The sequence below is a fragment of the Mya arenaria genome, chromosome 9 (genome assembly GCF_026914265.1).
Source record: "Mya arenaria isolate MELC-2E11 chromosome 9, ASM2691426v1".
Taxonomy (NCBI): Eukaryota; Metazoa; Mollusca; class Bivalvia; order Myida; family Myidae; genus Mya; species Mya arenaria.
In genome coordinates, this window is record NC_069130.1 from 30,846,909 (window position 1) to 30,871,646 (window position 24,738).

The 24,738-nt window shown below is 37.6% G+C and overlaps 1 protein-coding gene across 3 annotated transcripts in view; it reads right to left on the bottom strand.

Moving 5' to 3' along the window:
• Positions 1-24,738, bottom strand: part of LOC128203721 (uncharacterized) — a 114,807-nt gene that overhangs the window by 14,639 nt on the left and 75,430 nt on the right. For all 3 annotated transcript variants that reach the window (XR_008256021.1, XM_052905254.1, XM_052905256.1), the window contains exons 6-7: positions 11,491-11,647; positions 1,841-2,011 (exon numbers count right to left, since the gene is read on the bottom strand). Coding sequence is in view for 2 of the 3 variants with exons in the window: in XM_052905254.1 (XP_052761214.1) it covers positions 1,841-2,011; positions 11,491-11,647 (328 nt within the window). In the remaining variant the exon portion in view is untranslated. The remainder of the gene's footprint in view (positions 1-1,840; positions 2,012-11,490; positions 11,648-24,738) is intronic.

Sequence of the window (24,738 nt, forward strand, 5' to 3'; positions counted from 1 at the left end):
AAAGTCATCGCCAACATATCATTTTTTACCTTAAGGTAACCTTGACCTTTGACATTTTGATCTCAAAATCAACAGGGGACATCTTCTAGTCATGAACAATTAGCATACCAAGTATGAAGTTCCTGGGCCCAAAGGATCTTTAGTTACTGAGCAGTAATCGTTTAATCTCCTCAAGGTCACTGCGCCCTTGACCTTTGACCTAGTGATCTCACAATTAATAGGGGTCATCTTCTAGTCATGGCCAACTAGCATACAAAGTATGGAATTCCTGGGTGCAAGCATTTTTAAGTTATTGAGCGGAAACCTTTTTTTCACCTCAAGGTCACAGTGACCTAGACCTTTGACCTTCTGATCTCAAAATTAATAGGAGTCATCAACTAGTCATGACCAACTAGTATACCAAGTATTAAGTTCCTGGGTACAAGTGTTTTTTAGTTATTAAGCAGAAACCATTTTTAAGCTTAAAGTCACCGCCAACATATCGTTTTTTACCTTAAGGTAACCTTGACCTTTGACCTTTTGACCTCAAAATCAACAGGGGTCATCTTCTAGTCATGAACAACTAGCATACCAAGTATGAAGTTCCTGGACCCAAAGGATCTTTATTTATTGAGCAGAAACTGTTTCTTCACCTAAAGGTCACTGCGACCTTGACCTTTGACCTAGTGATCTCAAAATCAATAAGGTCATCTTCTAGTCATGACTAACTAGCATAATAAGTATGAAGTTCCTGGGTGCAAGCGTTCTTTAGTTATTGAGCGGAAACTTTTTCTCACCTCAAGGTCACAGTGACCTAGACCTTTGACCTTCTGATCTTAAAATTAATAGGAGTCATCTACTAGTCATGACCAACTAGTATACCAAGTATTAAGTTTCTGGGTACAAGTGTTCTTTAGTTATTGAGCAGAAACCATTTTTAAGCTTAAAGTCACCGCCAACATATCGTTTTTTACCTGAAGGTAACCTTGACCTTTGACCTTTTGATCTCAAAATCAATAGGGGTCATCTTCTAGTCATGAACAACTAGCACACCAAGTATGAAGTTCCTGGACCCAAAGGATCTTTATTTATTGAGCAGAAACTGTTTCTTCACCTCAAGGTCACTGCGACCTTGACCTTTGACCTAGTGATCTCAAAATCAATAAGGGTCATCTTCTAGTCATGACTAACTAGCATAATAAGTATGAAGTTCCTGGGTGCAAGCATTCTTTAGTTATTGAGCGGAAACTGTTTCTGCACCTAAAGGCCACGGTGACTTTTCACCTAGTGACCCCAAAATCAATAGGGTCATCTATAAGTCATGAACAACTAGCATACCAAGTATGAAGTTCCTGGGTCCAAGCGTTCTATAGTTATTGAGCGGAAACAAAGTGTGACATAGTGACAGACTGACTAATTGATGGACTTGACGGACAGGGCAAAAACAATATATGTCTCCCCATAAATGTTCATGACTCTGGCTCTCATACTTTTGGCAATATGCATGACGGACGTTTCCATGCTCTATTAATGCCATACTTAAAAATAGAAAACGACCTAAACTCTACATTTTTGGAATATTGAAAACCACAGGTGCTCATCTTAATCTGGTGGTTAACATTCCTGTAAAATTTTGTGGCTCTTAGTCATATACTTTTTGAGAAACGCATGAAACAATACATTTTTAACTTAGTCAACAGGCCACACATTACACCTCAGGTGTACAACTTCACATGCTGCTTAATATTCCTGTTAAGTTTAATCACTCTAGCTAATATACTTTGGGAGATATGTGTGACACAAGATGTTCTGAAACAGTGGGGGGTAAAAGGACAATGCTCATGCATGGAGGTAAACTCACCAACTGTTCCAGAAGCAATCAGAATGGTCGGTATCCCCATCGATGGTGTCTGGCCTTCATTCTTTGCGAACCCAATGAAAAGCTGCACAGATTCTACAATCAGTTGAAAAGAGGCCAGGGACATGATGACCGAGAGAATGACTATGGCTATTGGCTCCAGTCTTGATCGACCTACAGAGAGGGTAAAAAATGACTATGGTTATTGCTTCCAGTCCAGTTCACCCAAAGAGAGGGTAAAAAATGACTTCTGACTATTTGCTGCAGCCGAAATCCACCTGCAGAGAAGGAAGGGGAATGACTTATGACTATTGGCTCCAGTTGAGTTCACCTGCAGAAAAGGAAGGGGAATGACTTATGACTATTGGCTCCAGTTGAGTTCACTTGCAGAGAAGGAAGGGGAATAACTAATTACTATTGACTCCAGTTGAGTTCACCTGCAGAGAAGGAAGGGGAATAACTAATGACTCCAATTAAGTTCACCTGCAGAGAAGGAAGGGGAATGACTAATGACTATTGGCTCCAATTAAGTTCACCTGCAGAGAAGGAAGGGGAATGACTTATGACTATTGGCTCCAGATGAGTTCACCTGCAGAAAAAGTAGAAAGTGATTTATGGCTATTGGCTACAGATGAATTCACCTGCAGAGAAAGTAGAGAATGACTTATGGCTATTGGCTCCAGATGAGTTCAACTGCTGAGAAAGTAGAGAATGACTTATGGCTATTGGCTACAGATGAGTTCACATGCAGAGAAAGTAGAGAATAACTTATGGCTATTGGCTACAGATGAGTTCACCTGCAGAGAAAGTAGAGAATGACCTATGGGTATTGGCTACAGATGAGTTCACCTGCAGAAAAAGTAGGCAATGACTTATAGCTATTGGCTACAGATTAGTTCACCTGCAGAGAAGGTAGACAATGACATATAGCTATTGGCTACAGATAAGTTCACCTGCAGAGAAGGTAGACAATGACTTATAGCTATTGGCTACAGATGAGTTCACCTGCAAAAAAGGTAGGCAATGACTTATGGGTATTGGTTACAGATGAGTTCAACTGCAGAGAAGGTAGGCAATGACTTATGGCTACAGATTAGTTCACCTGCAGAGAAGGTAGGCAATGACTTATAGCTATTGGCTACAGATTAGTTCACCTGCAGAGAAGGTAGGCAATGACTTATGGCACTTATGGCTATTGGCTACAGATGAGTTCACCTGCAGAGAAGGTAGGCAATGACTTAAGGCACTTATGGCTATTGGCTACAGATGAGTTCACCTGCAGAGAAGGTAGGCAATGACTTATGGCACTTATGGCTATTGGCTACAGATGAGTTCACCTGCAGAGAAGGTAGGCAATGACTTATAGCTATTGGCTATAGATTAGTTCACCTGCAGAAAAGGTAGGCAATGACTTATAGGTATTGGCCTCAGATGAGTTCAACTGCAGAGAAGGTAGGCAATGACTTATGGCTACAGATGAGTTCACCTGCAGAGAAGGTAGGCAATGACTTATAGCTATTGGCTACAGATGTGTTCACCTGCAGAGAAGGTAGGCAATGACTTATAGCTATTGGCTACAGATAAGTTCACCTGCAGAGAAGGTAGACAATGACTTACGGCACTTATGGCTATTGGCTACAGATGAGTTCACCTGCAGAGAAGGTAGGCAATGACTTATGGCACTTATGGCTATTGGCTACAGATGAGTTCACCTGCAGAGAAGGTAGGCAATGACTTATAGCTATTGGCTATAGATTAGTTCACCTGCAGAAAAGGTAGGCAATGACTTATAGGTATTGGCCTCAGATGAGTTCAACTGCAGAGAAGGTAGGCAATGACTTATGGCTACAGATGAGTTCACCTGCAGAGAAGGTAGGCAATGACTTATAGCTATTGGCTACAGATGAGTTCACCTGCAGAGAAGGTAGGCAATGACTTATAGCTATTGGCTACAGATTAGTTCACCTGCAGAGAAGGTAGGCAATGACTTACGGCACTTATGGCTATTGGCTACAGATGAGTTCACCTGCAGAGAAGGTAGGCAATGACTTATAGCTATTGGCTACAGATGAGTTCACCTACAGAAATAGTAGGCAATGACTTATGGGTATTGGCTACAGATAAGTTCAAATGCAGAGAAGGTAGGCAATGACTTATGGGTATTGGCTACAGATTAGTTCACCTGCAGAGAAAGTAGAGAATGACTTATGGCTATTGGCTACAGATGAGTTCACCTGCAGAGAAAGTAGAGAATGACTTATGGCTATTGGCTACAGATGAGTTCAACTGCAGAGAAAGTAGATAGTCACTTATGGCTATTGGCTACAGATGAGTTCACCTGCAGAGAAGGAAGGGGAATAACTTATGGCTATATGCTCAAGATGAATTCACCTGCAGATAAGGTAGGTAATGACTAATAGATATTGGCTACAGATTAGTTCACCTGCAGAGAAGGTATGCAATGACTTATGGCTATTGGCTACAGATGAGTTCACCTGCAGAGAAAGTAGAGAATGACTTATGGCTATTGGCTACAGATTAGTTCACCTGCAGAGAAGGTAGGCAATGACTTATGGCTATTGGCTACAGATGAGTTCACCTGCAGAGAAGGTAGGCAATGACTTATGGCTATTGGCTACAGATGAGTTCACCTGCAGAGAAGGTAGGCAATGACTTATGGCTACTGACTACAGATGAGTTCACCTGCAGAGAAGGTAGGCAATGACTTATGGCTATTGACTACAGATGAGTTCACCTGCAGAGAAAGTAGAGAATGATTATGGCTATTGGCTACTGATGAGTTCACCTGCTGAGAAAGTAGATAGTGACTTATGGCTATTGGCTCCAGATGAGTTCACCTGCAGAGAAAGTAGAGAATGACTTATGGGTATTGGCTACAGATGAGTTCACCTGCAGAGAAAGTAGAGAATAACTTATGGCTATTGGCTACAGATGAGTTCACCTGCAGAGAAGGTAGGCAATGACTTATGGCTATTGGCTCTAATAGCTAATGGGTCTGGTGAATTCCCTCCTGCAGAGAAGGATGTGCATGACTATGGCTATTAGTTTCAGTCATATTCAATATGCTGAGAAGATAGAGAATGATGATGGATCATGGCACCCGTTGATATCCACATGCAGAGAATGGAATAGAAATGCATTTTTAATGATTGTGCAGTCAAACACGTGTGGCCAGCCCAGCTTGAAAATTAGAAGATTTTATGCACTTTCATATTTTTTTAGCACCAATAACAAGTTTTCATGAAAAACTAGAGCTATCACTGCATGTGTTTAATAACCCCAGACACTACACCACCATCTTGTTATAAGAACTATCACTGGGCACTATGTATGCTCCTCAAATGCCTTATGTAGGTTATAAGGCATCAATTAAGTAAAAAATCATATTTATTTTTATAAAAATAAGGATGACAACTTCTGTGTAATAAGACATAAAAAACTTAATTTAGTTGACCAAACACAAAATATTGTTTCTTTTGTACAGTTGAAGTCAACATACCTCAAAACAGATAAGGTTATGGAGTTAAAAAAAATCAAAAGAAAACTAGAGCAGAACAGATTGCAATATCCTCTGCTCAATTAAGAACAGAATCAACATAGCCTGACAACAAAAGATTACAATTTAACAATGGACTAAATAACTAAAAAAAATCCACCAAGATTTATGGTTCCTTTGCACTGCACTTCCCCTAAACAAGATATAAATGTGCATAACGTTTGAAATAAAAAACTCAAAAACTGTTCAAATTATGCTTTAAACAAAAAATAAGTATGAAGTTTAGAATGGGCAATATTGAAAAAAATACCGCAACAAGAGTTATGGTTACCTTACCGTAAATGACTGGGTATTAGACGCCCTTTTTTCCCTCAGATTTCGATGCAAAAAAATGCCTGGGTATAATACCCAGTAACAATTTTTTTAACTTTTTTCTGAGGTCGATTTCAAGCTGAGAGTTGTTTAGATTTATGAAGAAAAGGATGTTACTCGGGTCATATTGATCGAGTATATAAGAGTTAAATGGCAGTTGAAGATCGGGATACAGTATATCGTAAGACATTTATAATTTAAACAAAAATATTTTTCGATTAAAGTTATTCAAGATTATTTTGAATAATAAATAAAATCGAACAATATTTAAACTTGCATAAAAAAAGCAAAGTTGGGCACTGTCAAAATATTTTTTTTCAGTTGTACTCGAAGGTGTGAAAAACTCGACTGCCTTTATCCTGTTTAACATACCAATACTACATACTGTTGTGATAATGGTCTCGTTTTTTCAAACTTTGTCTCATTCTTTATTCTTTTCTGTAGGTGTTGACATTTTGAGAACAAACCCGTATAATATAAGGTTGTTGCATAACTTAATTTATCATTCTCGACAGTTTATCATTGTATGGTTTTAAAGATAACCATCGTCATTTTCACGAAAAACTGTCACTGTCAACAAACATGGTGGCCGAAAATGCCAGACGATTTGACATCTTTTCTATGCGTCTTTTAACCAAAAACATAGATTAAAAGTTTTTTTCTTGGACTTTTCACAGATTTTTTTCCCTGCATCTAATACCCCCTACCGTCTTATACCCAGTCATTAACGGTATATTGAACTTATCAAAATGAGATATATTTGTATGTAAAGTTTGAAAAAGTAGCTGTAGGACTTTCGAATCATGTTTGGGACAAAAATTAAGTATGATAATAAACAAAGGGTGATCAGTCAAAATATGCTGTACCAAGACTAATGGTTCATAAGCACTGAACTTCTCTTTGTATATAAGTCAATACATTACGAAATTGCAAAATACTCATGACAAAGAATGTCATGAAATTATGAAAATAACACAAAAAATTCTGCACTCAGATTTATGATTACTACGCACTGGTGCACTTGTCCTCAATGAGATCTATCTGTATATGAAGTTAGAAGTCATTACCTTATATGCTCCAGACAAAAAATATGAAAACTAACAAAGGGCAATAACTAAAAAAATGGCTGCCAGCATTATGGTTCCTGTGTACTGCTACTAAATAATATATAGCTAAATATGAAGTATGAAAATAATTCCTCAAAAGTTTTGCTCCATACAAAAGTAAGGAATGAAAATCATCAAAAGACAATCACTCAAACAAGAGCTGTCATGTAAGTGAAGAATGCACCAAAAAGGTACTCAAAATGTGATTCAAAGGTCATTTTAGAAAGGGAAAAAAAACAATGAAATGTGTGGATAAAGAAATGATTATGAACAAGTGGAATATATAACAAGAAGACAATAACTGTCCTTAATCGCTCACCTAAGTAAATGTTATTGACCTTTCTTACCACTATACAATGTTAAACATAAAATATCTTAACCCCGGGTTACAATTTCAACAATCTTGGTAGAAGAACATTTGACAATGCATGACACCAAATATATAAGCTTTATTTTTGTTCGCAAAACTGTACATTATTGTCCAAATTTCTAACTGTAGCATCAAAAATAAGTAAGTAGGTAAACAGGTCAAATAATATTTGTCTACAAAACTGAACACATGGTCGAAATTTCATCACAGTAGCTTCAAAAATAAGAAAGAAAGTCAAAAGGTCACAATCAAGGTCATCCAAGCACAGCATTGATAATTGTTTTCAAAACTGTAAAAATTGTTTAAAATTTCATTGCTGTAACTTCAAAATAGAAAAAAAGGTCAAAAGGGTGCAGTTAAAGTCTACCAAAGACAAGATTGATATTTGTTTTCAAAACTAAAAAGATGGCTAAATTTCATTCCTGTAACTTCAAAAATAAGAGAGTAGGTCAAAAGGTCAAAATCAAGGTCATCCAAGCAAAGCATTGATGTTTGTTTTCAAAATTTTACACATGGTCCAAATTGCTTTGCCGTTGCTTCGAAAATAAGAAAGGGTCAAAAGGTCACAGTCAAGGACTCCCAAGAATCAGATTGATATTTGTTTTCAAAACTGACACAATGGTCAAATTTCATTGCTGAAGCTTCAAAAAGACAGAAAATATGTCAAAAGGTCAAGGTCATCTGTGGACAACATTGATATTCGTTGACAAAACTGTACACATGGTCTAAATTTTATTGCAGTAGCTTCCAAATTAAGAAAATAAGTCAAAAAGGTCACAGTCAAGGTTATTTAAGCCTAACATTGATGTTTGTTTTCAAAAGTGTGCACATGGTCCAAATTTCTTTGCTGTAGCTTTAAAAATAAGAAAAAGGATGGGGCCAGCTTTGATCCCACTGGCATGATTTAATGAATCTTGGTAGAGGACCACAATATGATGCTACATACAAAATTTCTTAAAGCTGCACTCTCACAGATTTACCGTTTTGTCAACTTTTTTATTTTTTGTCTTGGAACAAGCAGTTTTTTTGCTTAAATATCTGAAAATCACTGATAAAGACTGATGACAAAAAGTCAGATCGCAGATTTTCATATTTCCTCTCCAAAATTGATGTTTTATGCATTTTTCTTAAACCATTAGTTTAAAAAAAAGGTGGAAAATGTTAGTAACGGTTTAAGCCCTAAAACATTAAAATTGGAATGGAAATATGAAAATCTGCAATCTGATCTTTTGTCAACAGTCTTTTATCATTGGTTTGCAGATATTTACGAACAAATTTGCTAATTCCAAGACAAAAAAATAAAAAAGGTGGAAAACAGTAATTCTGTGAGAGTGCAGCTTTAAAGGCCTGGGACTTGCAATTTCAGGCAAGAGGATTTTCAATGATTTCCCTATACAAGTCAACAGGAGCATTGTGAACCTTGGGGCATGGCTAGTTTTGATCCCAGGGGCATAATTTGATATTCACAAGCAATTATGTACAGACAGACACACAAATGATGGACATTGCACAATCCCAAAGCGCTAGTTCTTCTTCCTTTGGCCAGTAGTGCTTAAAATTTTCAACAATCCTCTTAAACTGACAGGACTTGATACAGTTGCTCGCACACTGACATACTTATTTAAGTTGCCTGCACACTGATCAGACAAGAAAACTTTTCAAGGTGAAATCCAGTAACAGTAAACTGACCATGACCCTAGGGGCTCCAAACGCAATCCCTTTAAAGGTCCCCACAAACTCTTCCTATATACCAAGTTTGGATGCAAATGTCAACCCCAAAAAAGTTATTCAATACTTACCATTTTTAATATTTAATAACAGTGACCTTGACCTTGACCATGACACTTGGAGCCCCGAACACAATCCCATCAATGGTCTTTATAAACCCTTTCTGAATACTAAGTTTGGTTGCAATATGTCAACCCTTATAACGTTATTCAGTTCCAACAATTTTTCTATTTTTAGTAACAGCTGCCTTGACCTTGACCCTGGGGGCCCCAAACGCAATCCTATGAAAGTTCTCAGGGGCGTAGCTTGACGAAAGAATATGTGTAGGCCACTTTCTGCGGAGGTGGGGGGTCACGAGGGCATGCATCCCCGGGATTTCGTTTTAGCTAGGTGGTCTTGGGTGCGTTTTAGTGTTTATTTCTTTGTTGTAAAAACATTAATGAGAGTAACGATATCAATATGTTTTACCTTAAATAAATGTTTTATATAATGAACAGCATCAAAGCGCAGTGCAAATTTCGACAAATTATATACGTAACATTAATGTCCGACTCGTATGCATGTGTATTTTAGTGAAAAGGAAAACGATATATTTGAAATACCCGGTTTCCGATATATTAATTAAGTTTTTATTGCAAATTATTTGTTTTCTGAAAATTGTGTAGGCCGTGGCCTACACGGCCTATAGGAAGCTATGCCCCTGGTTCTTCCAAAACTTTTCCTATATGCTAAGTTTGGTCATCATATGAAAAACCTAACTAAAAAAATATTGATACCATAGATGAGTTTGACGTTGCCGACCCATCAACAACAGTGTATGCCATTCTAATAACTCTTAATTTCATTTTATGAAAATCTGGTTAAAAATATCAAATATGTTCCTGTCAAAAGCAATAAAACGAAAAGATAAAAAAAAGGAAATCAAGTGCCATAATTTGTATATAGGTTAGAATGGAGTTATGTAACCAAATTGTAAGATGATAATTGTGTGAAGTCAATTGATGAAGGGTATAGAAGTTAATAGTAATTAAACTTAAACCTGACACAATGTGCCCTTAAACCAAACTCAATCAGGGGTCATAATTGTAATCTAGGAGATATGGAATTAAACTCATTGTATGATGGTCCTGAACAAGTGTAAAATATTAAGTGAATTGAATGAGGTGTTTTGCAGTTATATTAGTGAAAATGCCAACTTGCCATAAAACTTTAACCCCAAACCCAGGGTGAGTAGTACAGCCTCTGTATTCTTCAATAGTTAAGCATGTTCTTCAATTAGTTGAGCTAATAAGGCAATATTTCTAAAATCACCATTCACAGAATAATGTTTATTTTGTACATTTGAAATCTTTACCTAAAAAAGTTACACAAAGTTATAGAGAGAAGTAAAAAAAGATAAATATAAAATAAATCAAAGGGCAATAACACGAAAATTACAAAACACATATTATAAAATAATCATTCTCATGCACAGTATTTTTCCTCAACACAGTCAATATGTGTATGAAGTTTAAAATCAATACTTCAAAAACATATGGAACAAGAGATGTTTCTCAAACATTATTCCCACCCCCCCCCCCCCCCCCCCCCCCCTGAGCACCATGTTGTCAGGATTATATGGACAATTAAATGAAATATGCATAGACCGAAATGACAGCTGATTTGTCACTGACATTGGATGCCGTTGAGGCAGTTTTAAGATTATGACCATTCAAAGTTTGAGGATAGAGTGTATTATGACCATGACCTTTCACTCTATGACCTCAAAATCCATAGGAGTCATCAGCTTGTCACCAAAACCCTTCATGTCAAGTTTGAGGGCATATGTATCTTATTCTATTGAAAATAGTGCTTGAATGCTTTTTGAGAATGTGCTATATTGCTGTGTATAAACAAAACATGAATGTGCTATTTTATAAAAGTTGTTGTCAAATGTGTCATATGTGCTATACTGTTTTCTTAAATTGTACAAGAGAGTTTGTGGTTTTATATGTGTTTTTGTGATCCATAAACGTAAAAGAAATAAATTTGACACAAATAATTCTTCTTTTGTTTTACTTTATTTTTTAATAATAAGTTTGCTGTTTTCACGACGGAAATATGTAACAAGACCGTTCAATTGTGGATGTAAACATCGGACATCAATCTAACTCAAACATGTTGGGACTGGTGATATTTTTTGTAATTCGGATGAGTCGACTTTTCGTTATCTTGACCTTTTTCACTAGGTCCTGAAAAAGCCAACATAACGAGTTTCGACTGTACACTTGTCATGGACGGACGTACCAATATTTATGTTCCATAAGCCTCTTCCTTCCTAAAAAAAAAAGCTCATGAGCAGGTGTATATCTGAGATTTTCTTAAAAAAAAACTTAACACTAATGTCAGTAAACCCATAAATGCTAGATGTTGGCCCAGACAGATGGACAGATGCTAGATGTTGGCCTGAATTGACGTCAGTCAATACCTCATACGGAGTTACGGAGAAAAATAGACCTGTCTTAATAACTCATCATGGACCAATGGACCCTTTATACCAAAGAGGGCATTACAATCGTACCACCAGGGTAAAGGTAGATATTCTTCTTCTTCATTGCTTTTGATGTCCACCAGATAATGATACCAGAAGCCAGGTCCATAATTGAGTCCACTAGAGAAGATATTATTGAAATGGAACCGGACAGGCCTACAGCCACTGCCTTCGCTATCAACAGCAACTAGAAATAAAAAATATAAACAATAAAATAAAATACTAGCACTACTTTTTGTAACAAGAGATATTTGTCAAACATTATGCCCCCTGAGCGCCATGTTGTCAGGATTATTTGGACAATTGAATGAAACATGCATGGACCTCCAAGTCATGTTTTAGGGCCATGGGTGCAGGTAGTGTCAACATATCACACAAGCTTATTGCGTTCAAGGCCACTGTGACCTTGACCTTTGACCCAATGACTCCTAAAATCAATAAGGGTCATCTCCTGGTCAGGCCCAACCCCCTAGTCAAGTTTGATGATCATAGGTCCAGGCTTTGCTGAGATATCAGTGGGAAAAGCTTTGATAACTTTTTCGTGTTAAAGGTCACTGTGACCTTGACCTTTAACCCAATGAAACCCAAAATCAAGAGTGGTCATCTACTGGTCAGGCCCAATCTTCATGTCAAGGTTGATGACCAAAGATCCAGGAATTGTCGAGTTTGCTTTCAAGGTCACCGTGACCGTTGACCCCTAAAATCAATAGGGGTCATCTACTGGTCAGGCCCAACCTTCAAGTCAAGTTTGAGGACCATGGGTGCAGGCATTGTTGAGTTATCTATCGGACAACCTTTTATCGTTCCAAGTCCCTGTGACCTTGACCTTTGGCCCAATGAACCCTAAAATCAAAAGGGGCCATCTACTGGTCAGGCCCAGCCTCCAAGTTTGATGGCCATTGGTGCAGGCATTGCAGAGTTATAACTCGGACAACCTTTTACCATTCAAGGTCACTGTGACGTTGACTTTTGGCTTGATGACCACAAAAAACAGTGGTCATCTACTGGTCAGGCCCAACTTCCATATCAAGTTTGATGACCACAGTTTAGGCATTGTTGAGTTATCACTCGGACAAGCTTTAAAATTATTTTACCGTTTAAGGCCACTGTGACCTTGACCTTTCACCCAATGAGTCCTTAAATCAATAGGGGTCATCAACTGGTCAGGCCCAACCTTCATGTCAAGTTTGATGACCATAGGTCCAGAAATTGTTCAGTTATCACTCGGACATGCTTTGGTCTACCGACGGACCGACCTATACCGACCGACCGACATGTGCAAAGAAGGGGGGCATAATAAACGCCTATCACTTGTATTCAATTTAATGCTCTGAACAACGTGAGATATAAACATGGTACAGGTTTGCATGCAGAACTTGAAACCATAATTTAGCTTTCATGAAATCAAATTGGCATAATATCAGAATATCAGGTAAATCAAGCAGGGTTTATTAAATTTTACCAAGGACAAGAGTTTTCCTCTGTTAATATATTCTTGGGATGGCAACGAGTAGTAAAATTGGTACTCGAGCACTCGGACAATCTTTCGATCCAGTACTCGGGTACTCGATTACTCAAAAGAATTGAATTTGTTTTCGGTGAAAGATAAGATCCTGTATACATGTATGGTTCATGACGTATATTGTGTGTTGGTTGTATTATTGGTCATTTTCATCTTTAAATTAGACTTTCCTTATGTACTTTAACAGAAAAATAAATAAAAGGAAAAAAAATGTTGTTTCAGGCTTTTAATTTTGTCTTTTTCATTTCATTTTAATGATTTTATTTATAAGTATGCACTGCAAATTAGCTACAATATAGCTGGAAAGTTAAACCCGGATTTCATTTGAGCGTCTAGATAATCGAGATTTATAATGAACAACAATCAGAATTACAATGAACGAAATTTAATAGCATACATATAAATAATGATCGAAATATTTCGTACTGTATTATTGTTGTTTACCTCATTAATATTCATAATTCTTGATTTAAGATATCAACCACTCAATTGTGATAATCATTGCAAAAATAGTTAAAATACGCCCATTAAGAAATCAATGCTCGTAACGGTCGCTACTCTTTCGCTCGTTAGCGTCCATTGTTTGGTGAAAGGTATCTAATTGGTAAACAATAGAATTGTGTAGGTGAAAGTACCGCTATCAAAACTTCGCTAATTGACATCAGTGCTGATTTGAAATAGGGGTCCTTTGTTGACAGTTTGCAACCCTCAACTAATTTATTAGGGTCAATTGTGTACACAGCGGGGATTAAAGGGACCGTAAATTATCATCTTGGCAACTAGCCAGATCTGATACTTCGTCTGAAAATCGTGTATTTGGTGATTTTTATAGATTTTTTTTTTTTCAGAGTACTCGAGTAGTGATTTGGTACTCCAGTACTCGGACGATCGATCAAGTACTCCAGTACTCGGGCACACATTGCCATTCCTAATATATTCAGATTGTTCCAATCAATATAAAAATGAAAGTACAAAGTCAAATCAGATCTACACATCCTTAAATCACATGTAAGAATATTTATTTCCCTTAATACCATTCTATAACCTCCTATCCAATAGAAAACATCAAAATCAATACTTTTCAATGGTATTATTTTGGAAGTCTCAGTGAAGCGATTTAGGAAACGGATTCACACATAGAGCATGAACTTGCAACATGAGCAAATTATGTCTTATTAACAACATGCGTGACAAAAATGGAGCTTACAGACTTGGTCGACTGGCCGAGGAAAAACTGAGATAAAACCCTCCTTCTGGGGAAAACTCAGAAACCTCTGCCCGTTTGCCATCCAGATTTACAAGATTTGTCTAGTACCACTAGATGTCGGGCCTCATCACCCATAAGCTCCTTAACAATTAGGTATAAAATGTAGGGATGCAAACGAATGGCAAAATCGATATTCGAATATTCGGTAATTCTTTCGATCGAATATTCGATAAAAATTGAATCTTTAAAAAGTTAAAGTTATCTATTAATTTTAGTTATAAACCACGATACCCTTTTCTTTATCTGTGGAATGTTTCCAGTGTTATCGTAATACAAGAAATCATTGCAGCGTGTCGAATATTTTCAACGTTATCGGATTCTAGAAGGGCACAATTAATGCTTACTTATACTACTAAATATGATAATATATAATGCTGATGATGTTTGAGATTCGAAAATAAAACATAAATACGTATGATTGCAACTCATCTATTGTACAATACAGGATATACATTTAAAATGCTATGACATACATTTAAAAGTTTGAAACACGAACATTACATCGACATATGAAATACATATCTAGCACATAACAAGCACATATCAAGCACATACAATTCAATGAAATCACTCATCAATATCATCATCACATATGATGGCCTTGTTCTTATTCAGAAATATTATCTTATCAACAAGATCACATGACAGTCTGTTTCTAAGTTTGTTAACAATGAGTCCGGCGCAGGAGAAAATTATTTCTGATAGCACAGACGTTGCAGGGATCCCAAGCAGTTGGCGAGCAACATGTGCAACGCGAGGAGAGCGTCCCTCGTTCTTTTTCCACCATGCAAGTGGAGTGGCCTCCTCGTTGGAAGGTTCGTGCAGGTACCGACGCAGCTCGTCCTTAGCTGTCTTGGTCGTCTTTGGAACCATGAATCTAAGACGGGTCGTTTGGAGGGTGTTGACGCACTCCCGTCGGGGGTTGGCAACCGAAGTGGAACATCATCCAATCTACTCTCGAGCGCGTCTTCCGTGTAGCGCCGCTGTTCCGTTGACAGGAAATCCAGGTCTTTGTAGTGGGGGTCCAATAGAGCGGCAAGGACTGGGGTGGATGTGGCGGTGGCATCGTTCGAAGGCCGGAAGCGGCGACGAAGCTCAGCAGCAATAACACCCTTCACTTTCTTGACGACATGGGAATCAGCCTCCCATGCACGGAGTGTGTTGTCCAGAAGACTTGTCAAGATGGGATAAACTTCACTGCATGACACGTTCTTCTCCGTTGACATAATTATACGAAGTCGTCTCAGTCAAATGACTGAGTACGTCGCTCAGCTTGGAGACGACGGTCCACTCAACGTCCTTCAACAACAGGTGCTGGTCGGCCTTCCGGGTAACCCGAGTGTCCAGCATGAGGTCGGACAGGACGCGGCGTTGCTCATTCAGCCGGGCCAGCATGGCATGCGTGCTGTTCCATCGGGTTGTAACATCCTGCACCAGCTCGTGTTTGGGCACCTTTAGAGTAGCTTGGCGCTTGCGCATTTCGGCCGTCAATGTAGTCGAGTGCTTGATGTGCCCGACCAGCTTACGACATCTGGAGACGACCCTGTTGACATTCGGGAGAGCAAATGCCGGCTTGATGGCCAGCTGCAGTGTGTGCCCAAAGCACCCAAGGCTGCCCCAGTCACACTCTGCATACGCACGCTCCATGTTGCGGGCGTTGTCATGCACGCATGTGTTAATGGGACCCGAGATACCAAACTCGGATGCACATTCTTGTAGACACAGTGCCAGATTTTCTCAGGTATGACGCTCAGGCATCTCGCGGGTCATAAGAACATTGGATTCGATCTCCCAGTCTGCAGTTACATGGTGCTCGGTCACTGTGATATAGCTGTCGGTTGCATTTGATGTCCATGTGTCCGTCGTTATAGAAGTACTTTGGATGGACTCCAGGCGCTCGGCGAGGGCAGCCCTTTCCTTGTCATACCGAGCCACGATTCTGGAGCGAATCGTAGTTCGACATGGTACAGAATAACTGGGAGCGACATACAGAAGGTCACGGAAACCATGAGACTCCACGATGCTTATGGGCAAGTAATCCGTCACCACCATATTCACCACTTTCTTAGTAAATTTCTCTGAACACAAATCATGTTTAAGACCAGAAACGGTAAACTTTTTCATTGATTGCTGTTTGCTGCTTTCACTTTGAGAACTCGGATGCTTAGCCTTCACGTGATTCCAGAGATTAGTCGTCGTGCCCATGTACGCCAACCTCACACTGCATAGTTTGCACGTGACAGATTTCTTGTCAACAGAGCGCGTGAAATAAGTCCATACTTCAGATGTGGCTGGCATCTTTTACTTTGTTAAGAAATACAAATCTAATATATAATAATAATAAGTTTAACTTAGAATGTTTTGCGAACATATATTCTGAAGGAATGAAGTGGTATTTACTTTCAGCGCATTATATCAATCACCGATTTGAGCAATATTGCTCAGCTTAATTGGCAGGCAAACTGACAAGAGGGTGTGAAGGCCGCTTCCTTAAATTCTTAATTAGCATGGTCATTTAAAAGAACCGAAAATCAATTAAACTTGTTTGATGTCACTTCCTAATAGCCAGTGATTTTACAATTATGGACACTGTTTATAGTACCCTACGATCGATCCCTAATTGACACATGACGCACACTCGATTGTCATCTCGTTAACGCCTCAGGCATAAGATGCGAATTGTTGTAAAAACAAGACAATACAATTTTAAACACAATTTTAACATTCGAATACTAAACGTTCGATCGAATATTTGTTTGCATCCCTAATAAAATGCATACCATTTATATGATTTATGTCACATACTATATCAAAATATACAATTGTCAATTACAACGTTATGTACAGTACACTCAACGAGTTAGACCCACTTTCCATTTCCCTCCGCGGATTTTTGCTATCGCAGCCAACACAATTATTTTATCGACTGTCCGCTTTCCTCGGAGTTTGAATTTAAGGCCCTCGGAGGGTGATCAGTCGACCGAAGAATAAGGAACTCTGTGTTCTTCGGAGGGGTTAACTCCGCGAAACTCTGCGGACACTAGATAAGAATCTACGCTAAAGTTATATTTATTTTATTAAAATTTTCAACCGATTACGACGGCTCCAGTAAATTGCTATTATTATTTTTCCTCTGCCCGTTTTGCATGAAGTTAGCTTACCACAAGAATGCAGTCATATTTCACTAGTTGCACATGTATCTTATAAACATGTTTTTGCTAATGACTGATAAATACATTTCTTCCGAGAAATTCTAGGTTACACATTTTCGGAAAATCAGGAGGTCAAACATGCGTTCAAAGTTCACAGCGCATGGTTTTGAAGGCCTTCTTGCCTCGTTTTCTGTGGAAAATTCCATGAAATGTCATATAGATATTTTTAACCACCAATAATAAAAAGTATATTCTACATTGTATTGATCACGCACTTGACATCAGAGGTCATAGTTCAGAATCGTGTAAATAGTTGGCTGCTTTATGATGCAATAACTAAGTGGATATACTTAAATGATTCAATGTTTATAATTCAAGACAATATTCAATTGGCATTTACGGACATAAATACAAATTAAACGTTGGTACATGTAAGAATCTTTTATGCTTAACAATGTGGATAAGCATAAAAATAAATAACTTTTAAACAAGAATGATTTCTTGCTTATCTGATTAGACTCGGAGTTCCGCCTTAGGATCATAAAATCGGACGATTCTCAACACTATCGTTCAAATTAAACTCGGCGGTAAGCCAGCCACTTGGAGGAACTCGGGGGGATTTTAGCGAGGGCAACAGTTTTACCCTCGGAAGAAACCCGCGATCATCGACTTTATCCCTCGGAGTGAGCGAGGAAAGTGGGTCTAACTCGTTGAGTGTACTGTATACAAATGAGAACAAAAAGATCATTCATATGATGAAATTGCATAATAACAGAAAACTTTCACACTAAACATTTGCTTGTAAAATTTTACAATCAATTGTATCGATGTTGAGCGTATCGGCTTCCCAGCGCTGAATGCCTTTACATTCACATACGCACGAAATACTTGTGCCTATGAACCACTCGTGCATATAAAACGCCACCTGGCGGTTATTCCATTACAAGGGAAAATAATTTTCTTCTAATTCCTGTCACTCAAACGCAGAAAATAATATATTGCATGCCTTAGTTTCTCCATTGTCCTATTAATTAAGTGACTAAGTGATCACAATTGTTAAGCAATAAGGCCTAACCAAATTGTTCTTATGTTTAGCATCAACCCTTAGTACTACAACTCATCAAAATACAGCCCGACAAGGAACATTTCAACCACTCACCTCTAAGGGTGAACTTGAAGTTTTAAAGTACAGACCTTGGTTTTGTGCATTACACGCCATCTCATCATAAAAATCCTTCCTGGCAAGTTTTTTGAAAATCCTATAGTACATGGTCAAGATTCAGACTGGACAAACACGCACATACACAGAACTGCCATTGTGACAACTGTGTCTTGCTCACAGACTCAACAATAATTTTTAATATGATCAACAATCCAATATTTTTTATTTCCAAAATGTTCCTATGATTCTAATTACAGACCACAAGTGAAAACAGCATGCTTCATTCTTTTTACCTGGCATTTGATGTAAAAAAAAGGATGCACTCTTTGAGATTCCCATGATCAACAAACTTAAATAAATTTTATTTGAACATTTTGCGGTGGAAATCTATCGAACGATTTTGATTTATTGAAACCAATGCTAAACTGATCGTTATACAGTATAAAACATTACTGGTCAGAGAAGCAGTTTCTAACAGAAAGCAGTTTCCAACAAATGGCTTATTCTCGTACTTTCTTTAGATCTTCATAAAGAAGATACTGCATTTCAATTATATGGTTACTAGGCAATCAAAAGTAACTGTTGGAGATCTTACTGAGACGCATAAGTAACTTTTATTATTATTTAATGTTTAATGTTCATTTTGTACACACATTTGCATGTGGGGGATCAGCATGCGCAGTGAATTGTGCGTGCATGTGAACCTAATTTGCATACCTGAATAGCTGCAAGGATTTCCTAAATTGACTCATACAAACGATGATCATTGTGTACATATTTGTGAACACTGGTGTCATGCTTGTTTCGCACCCACATTCACTTAAATGTATACAAACACAAGTTTCCATCAGAAATGAATCAAAATATCATTGACATTCAGTGTCTGCCTGATTTTGAGAATGAATTGACTGTGGTAAATTTTAAGGTTTAAATTCGTGATAAATGCTGAAAAATTAAATGATATTTCTCTTATTACAGTCTTATATTTGGTATATTAAATAAACAGATTTGATTTTTCGGAAACTGCTTCTCATCACCAACTAATCAGATTAGTGTGAGTACCCTCTTGGTGCCCCTATTGGATACACTATATGTGACATCACACATGTGAAAAATATATTGACAATAGCAGCTTCAGCTGTAGCCATCTAAATGTGAACAATTTTGTTAGGTATTTAAACACGTATGAATAATTTAATAAAAGCCCATAAAAACTGTCGGAAACTGCTTCTCAATAAGTACGCATCGGTTACTTCCCTTGACAAAAACACTAAAGCTAGCGTAGAAAAATTATAATTGATTAATTTTTCAGCTTTTAAAAAAATTATTATTACAAAAAATCTGGTTGGTGACTAAAAATCGGAGCAGGCGCATTAAAAATGTTTTTTCCACATTTTCCGAATAAGAGGGCCAAATTGGCCCTAAAACGCTCACCTAAGCAAAGGGCCACAACTTTGTGATAAAGCATTAATAAAAATGATGCAATTTAAACATATCTTTATTGATGACGATGCCTTTTTTTTATTTGTAAAGGGTCATGCAATGTAGCTACCTGTAAAGTTTTATTGAATTTGGCCTGGTAATTTCAGAGATTTTTTTTTAAATCAAGACAGTAATTCAGCCATTTTGTTGTTGTTGTTGTTGATTAATCTTAATGCCTTGTTTTTTGTAGAGGGTCATGCAATGAGGCTTCCTGTAAAGTTTCAGTGAATTTGGCCCGGTTAAGTTTCAGAGTTTTTTTGTTTTTTTTAAAGCAAAACTGGAAGTTGGCCAGATTGTTGTTGTTGTTGATCAATCGCGACGACTTGTTGTATTTTTGTAGAAAGTTACCCATGGAAGCTTCCTGTAAAGTTTCATTGAATTTGGACTGGTAGTTTTAGAGAAGATGTTTTTTTTAAGCAAAACAGGAAGTTGGCCATTTTGTTGATGTTGTTGTTGATTAATAGTGACCCCTTGATGTATTTTTGTAGAGTGTAAACCAACGAAGCTTCATGAGAAGTTTCATTGAATTTGGACATGTAGTTTCAGAGAAGATGTTTTTTAAGCAATTGTTGACGGATGGACGGATGGACGGTCAAAGACCACAAAGATCACAATAGCTCACCTTGAGCACTTCGTGCTCTGGTGAGCTAAAAAAACTTTAATTAATTTTTAAGAACTTGATGGACAGTTCATGTACAGTTGATGAATGTTCATGAACAGTTCATCAGTTCATGAACAGATTCTCAACAGGGTTATCACATCATGAAATCAGGGTAATAGCATCACTCACTGATAATAAACTGAGCAGAAATCATACTTCATGAAAGCTTCCATCTTAAAACAAGAGGGCCAGAATGGCCCTTAATCGCTCACCTGAGTAAAAGAGTTTAACCTTTGTAATCATTATAGCTTGATATTTGTTCTCAAAGAATATTGAAAAACATAACGTTCAAACATTGACTGCACACTGACAGCACTTGGTACAGATACCTGCACACTGACAGGTCTTTTTTCAGTTGCCTGCACACTGACAAGACTTTGTTCAAGCCTGCACACACACAGGACTTAGTTCAATTGCCTGCAAACTGACAAAACAGTTTCCTGCACACTGACAGGACTTGGCGATTGACTGCACACTGTCAGGATTTCGTTCAATTGCCCCCACACTGACAGGACTTGATAATTGACTGCACACTGACAGCACTTGGCACAGATACCTGCACACTGACAGGACTTTTTCAGTTGCCTGCACACTGACAGGACTTTGTTCAATTGCCTACACAGTGATAGGGGTTTGTTCAATTGCCTGCACACTGACAAAACTATGTTAATTTGCTTGCACACTGAAAGAACTTTTAGTATAGATACACAAACAACAAACAGTGCAACATCCAATAAAATCAATAAACTGCCTTAAGGTCATCATTTTTTTATTAAATGATTTACGATATTTTTTTCAAATAAAATAAAATAAAAATAAAATAAAACAAGAGCTGTCACAGTATGTGACGAATGCCCCCGAATATGACATTGACCTATGAACAAGGTCAGTACATGAAAAATTAATCTTGCCTTTACGTGTCAAATACATAATGGCAAGTTATTTTAAATTGCCTCTGAACATAAAAAATACCACCCATATTTGACAACCTACACTCTTATGACCTTATATTCAGCATTCCATTGTGAATAAACACTAAGTTTATCTTTCACCTTAGAGGTAGGGACATGGGTCTTGAAGGCGACACGTCATCTTGGTATGTCAAACACACGTGGCAAGTTATTTTAAAATCTGTCCATACAAGGGAAAGTTACAGTCTGGACATGACAACCTATAATCTATGTCCTTATATGCAGCACTCCATTGTAAATAAACACTAAGTGTGAACTTGACCTTAGAGATAGGAAAACCGGTCTTGCACGCGACAAGTCATCTTGGTATGTCAAACACATGTGGCAAGTTATTTTAAAATCTGTCCATACAAGAAAAAGTTACAGCCCAGACACGACAACCTATACTCTATGTGCTTATATGCAGCATTCCATTGTGAATAAACACCTAAGTGTGACCTTGACCTAAGAGGTAGGGAAACGGGTCTTGTACGCGACACGTCGTCTTGGTATGTGGAACACATGTGGCAAGTTATTTTAAAATATGTCCATACAAGAGAAAGTTACAGCCCGGACACGACAACCAAAACTCTACATTCTTATATACAGCACTCCATTGTGAATAAACACCTAAGTGTGACCTTGACCTTAGAGAAAGGGAAATGGGTCTTGCACACGACACGTCATCTTGGTAAGTGGAACACATGTGGCAAGTTATTTCAAAATCTGTCCATACAAGGGAAATTTACAGTCCAGACACGACAACCTATGCTCTATGTCCTTATATGCAGCACTCCATTGTGAAAAAACACTAAGTGTGACCTTGATCTTAGAGGTAGGGAAACGGGTCTTGCACGCGACACGTCATCTTGGTATGTGGAAAACATGTGGCAAGTTATTTTAAAATCTGTCCATACAAGGGAAAGTTACAGCACGGACTCTACAACCTATACTCTATGTGCTTATATGCAGCACTCCATTGTAAATAAACACTAAGTGTGAACTTGACCTTAGAGATAGGAAAACGGGTCTTGCACACGACACGTCATCTTGGTATGTCAAACACATGTGGCAAGTTATTTTAAAATCTGTCCATACAAGAAAAAGTTACAGCCCAGACACGACAACCTATACTCTATGTGCTTATATGCAGCATTCCATTGTGAATAAACACCTAAGTGTGACCTTGACCTAAGAGGTAGGGAAACGGGTCTTGTACGCGACACGTCGTCTTGGTATGTGGAACACATGTGGCAAGTTATTTTAAAATATGTCCATACAAGAGAAAGTTACAGCCCGGACACGACAACCTAAACTCTATATTCTTATATACAGCACTCCATTGTGAATAAACACTAAGTGTGAACTTGACCTAAGAGGTAGGGAAACGGGTCTTGCACACGACACGTCGTCTTGGTATGTGAAAAACATGTGGCAAGTTATTTTAAAATCTGTCCATACAAGGGAAAGTTACAGCACCGACTCGACAAACTATACTCTATGTCCTTATATGCAGCACTCCATTGTGAATAAACACTAAGTGTGACCTTGACCTAAGAGGTAGGGACACGGTTCTTGCACGCGACACGTCGTCTTGGTAAGTTGAACACATGTAGAAAGTTATTTTAAAATCTGTCCATACAAGGGAAAGTTACAGCCCAGACACGAGTTATTGAGCCGGACACACGGACGGACGGACGGTTGGTGCGATTTTAATTTTCCCACCTTCGGGGGCATAAAAAAGTGAGCGGACGACCAAAAAAATAAAAATAAAAGTACCCAGGTATTTTTTTTTTCATTTTCATATTTTCATTTTTTAACTCAAAATATTGTTTTATAAAGCTTTATATTATGTGTATGCACGTTTCTTCTATTAACTTACTTCAAAGATACTTAAACAGCTTGGGGTTTTTTGCTTTACACTTCAGAAACATATTTGTGTACGAATAAAAAAAAGTATATGGAAAACAGTAAAACCTTTTTAACAGATTTGAAGCAAAAAAGCTGTTGAATAGTAGAGACAAATCACCCTTGAATGTTGTTTAGTGCATTGTCTAGGGAATTTCTGTAATATGAACTGTAAAAAAATACTGATGCCTCTGGCAAAGATTTTATAAAAACATTTTTTCATCCTAAAAACAAGATCTTGATGTATGTTCTTGTTTTTGGCATTTTTCGTTTGGTAGTTCCTTTAGATGTTAACCCAGCTTTCACATATATACAGGTATATAGCACTACTAAACACCCAGCCAGTCTCAAGCCTGCTAGTATGAGGGGTCTCTGGGTACATGTATTAGAGCTAACGCATGTATTTGCAAAATAAACCTCTTTTGAATGCCAGTGTTTGTTTTGTGTATTTGGCTAAATAATACAACAAGGCCTTGACCTTGAAGATTTCTGCACATAAGCTACATGTAGATGTGGTAAACATTAAGGAGTATATAATGGAGTGGACATGCGATAGAGGGTAGGCAGATCCACAGAACATTTAGGCCCTGATTTCTTGAAACTTCTTAAGCTTAACAGGGTTAAATTACTTATTTCAATCAGAAAATAACAAACTTCTATTTAAAACTCAAAATTTTATTTATGAATTGAAAATAAGTGTATTTCATCTATTAAAATAATAATTTTCATTAAAAGTGTAAGATATCTTACAGAAATAAATATTTATCCCTACTTGTATGTGTTGCATCATAGCTTTTTCCTTATTGGGTCTACATTTTTAACAACATAGTTAAAATGTTGTTTAATAAAATAATATCCATCAAAACATGCCAGATATTAAAGTCATACTATTTAAGATTTCACTCAATATACTTTGAGAACACCATCCACCTCTGCTCATCAAACTTGAACTAGAACATGTTATGAGATGACTAAATAAACTGTGTTGACTTGACACATTAAAATATAACAGTATAAACTGAATGCCATTTTTGACTAGTGTGATCATTGCAGTATTACACACTTAATAAAATTATCTACACCTACATCAATTGCATAATTCCAATCAAAACAAATATAACTGACTCTGTAACCTCATGAAGCGCCCAAGTCACACTTTCACAACAGTTGCCTA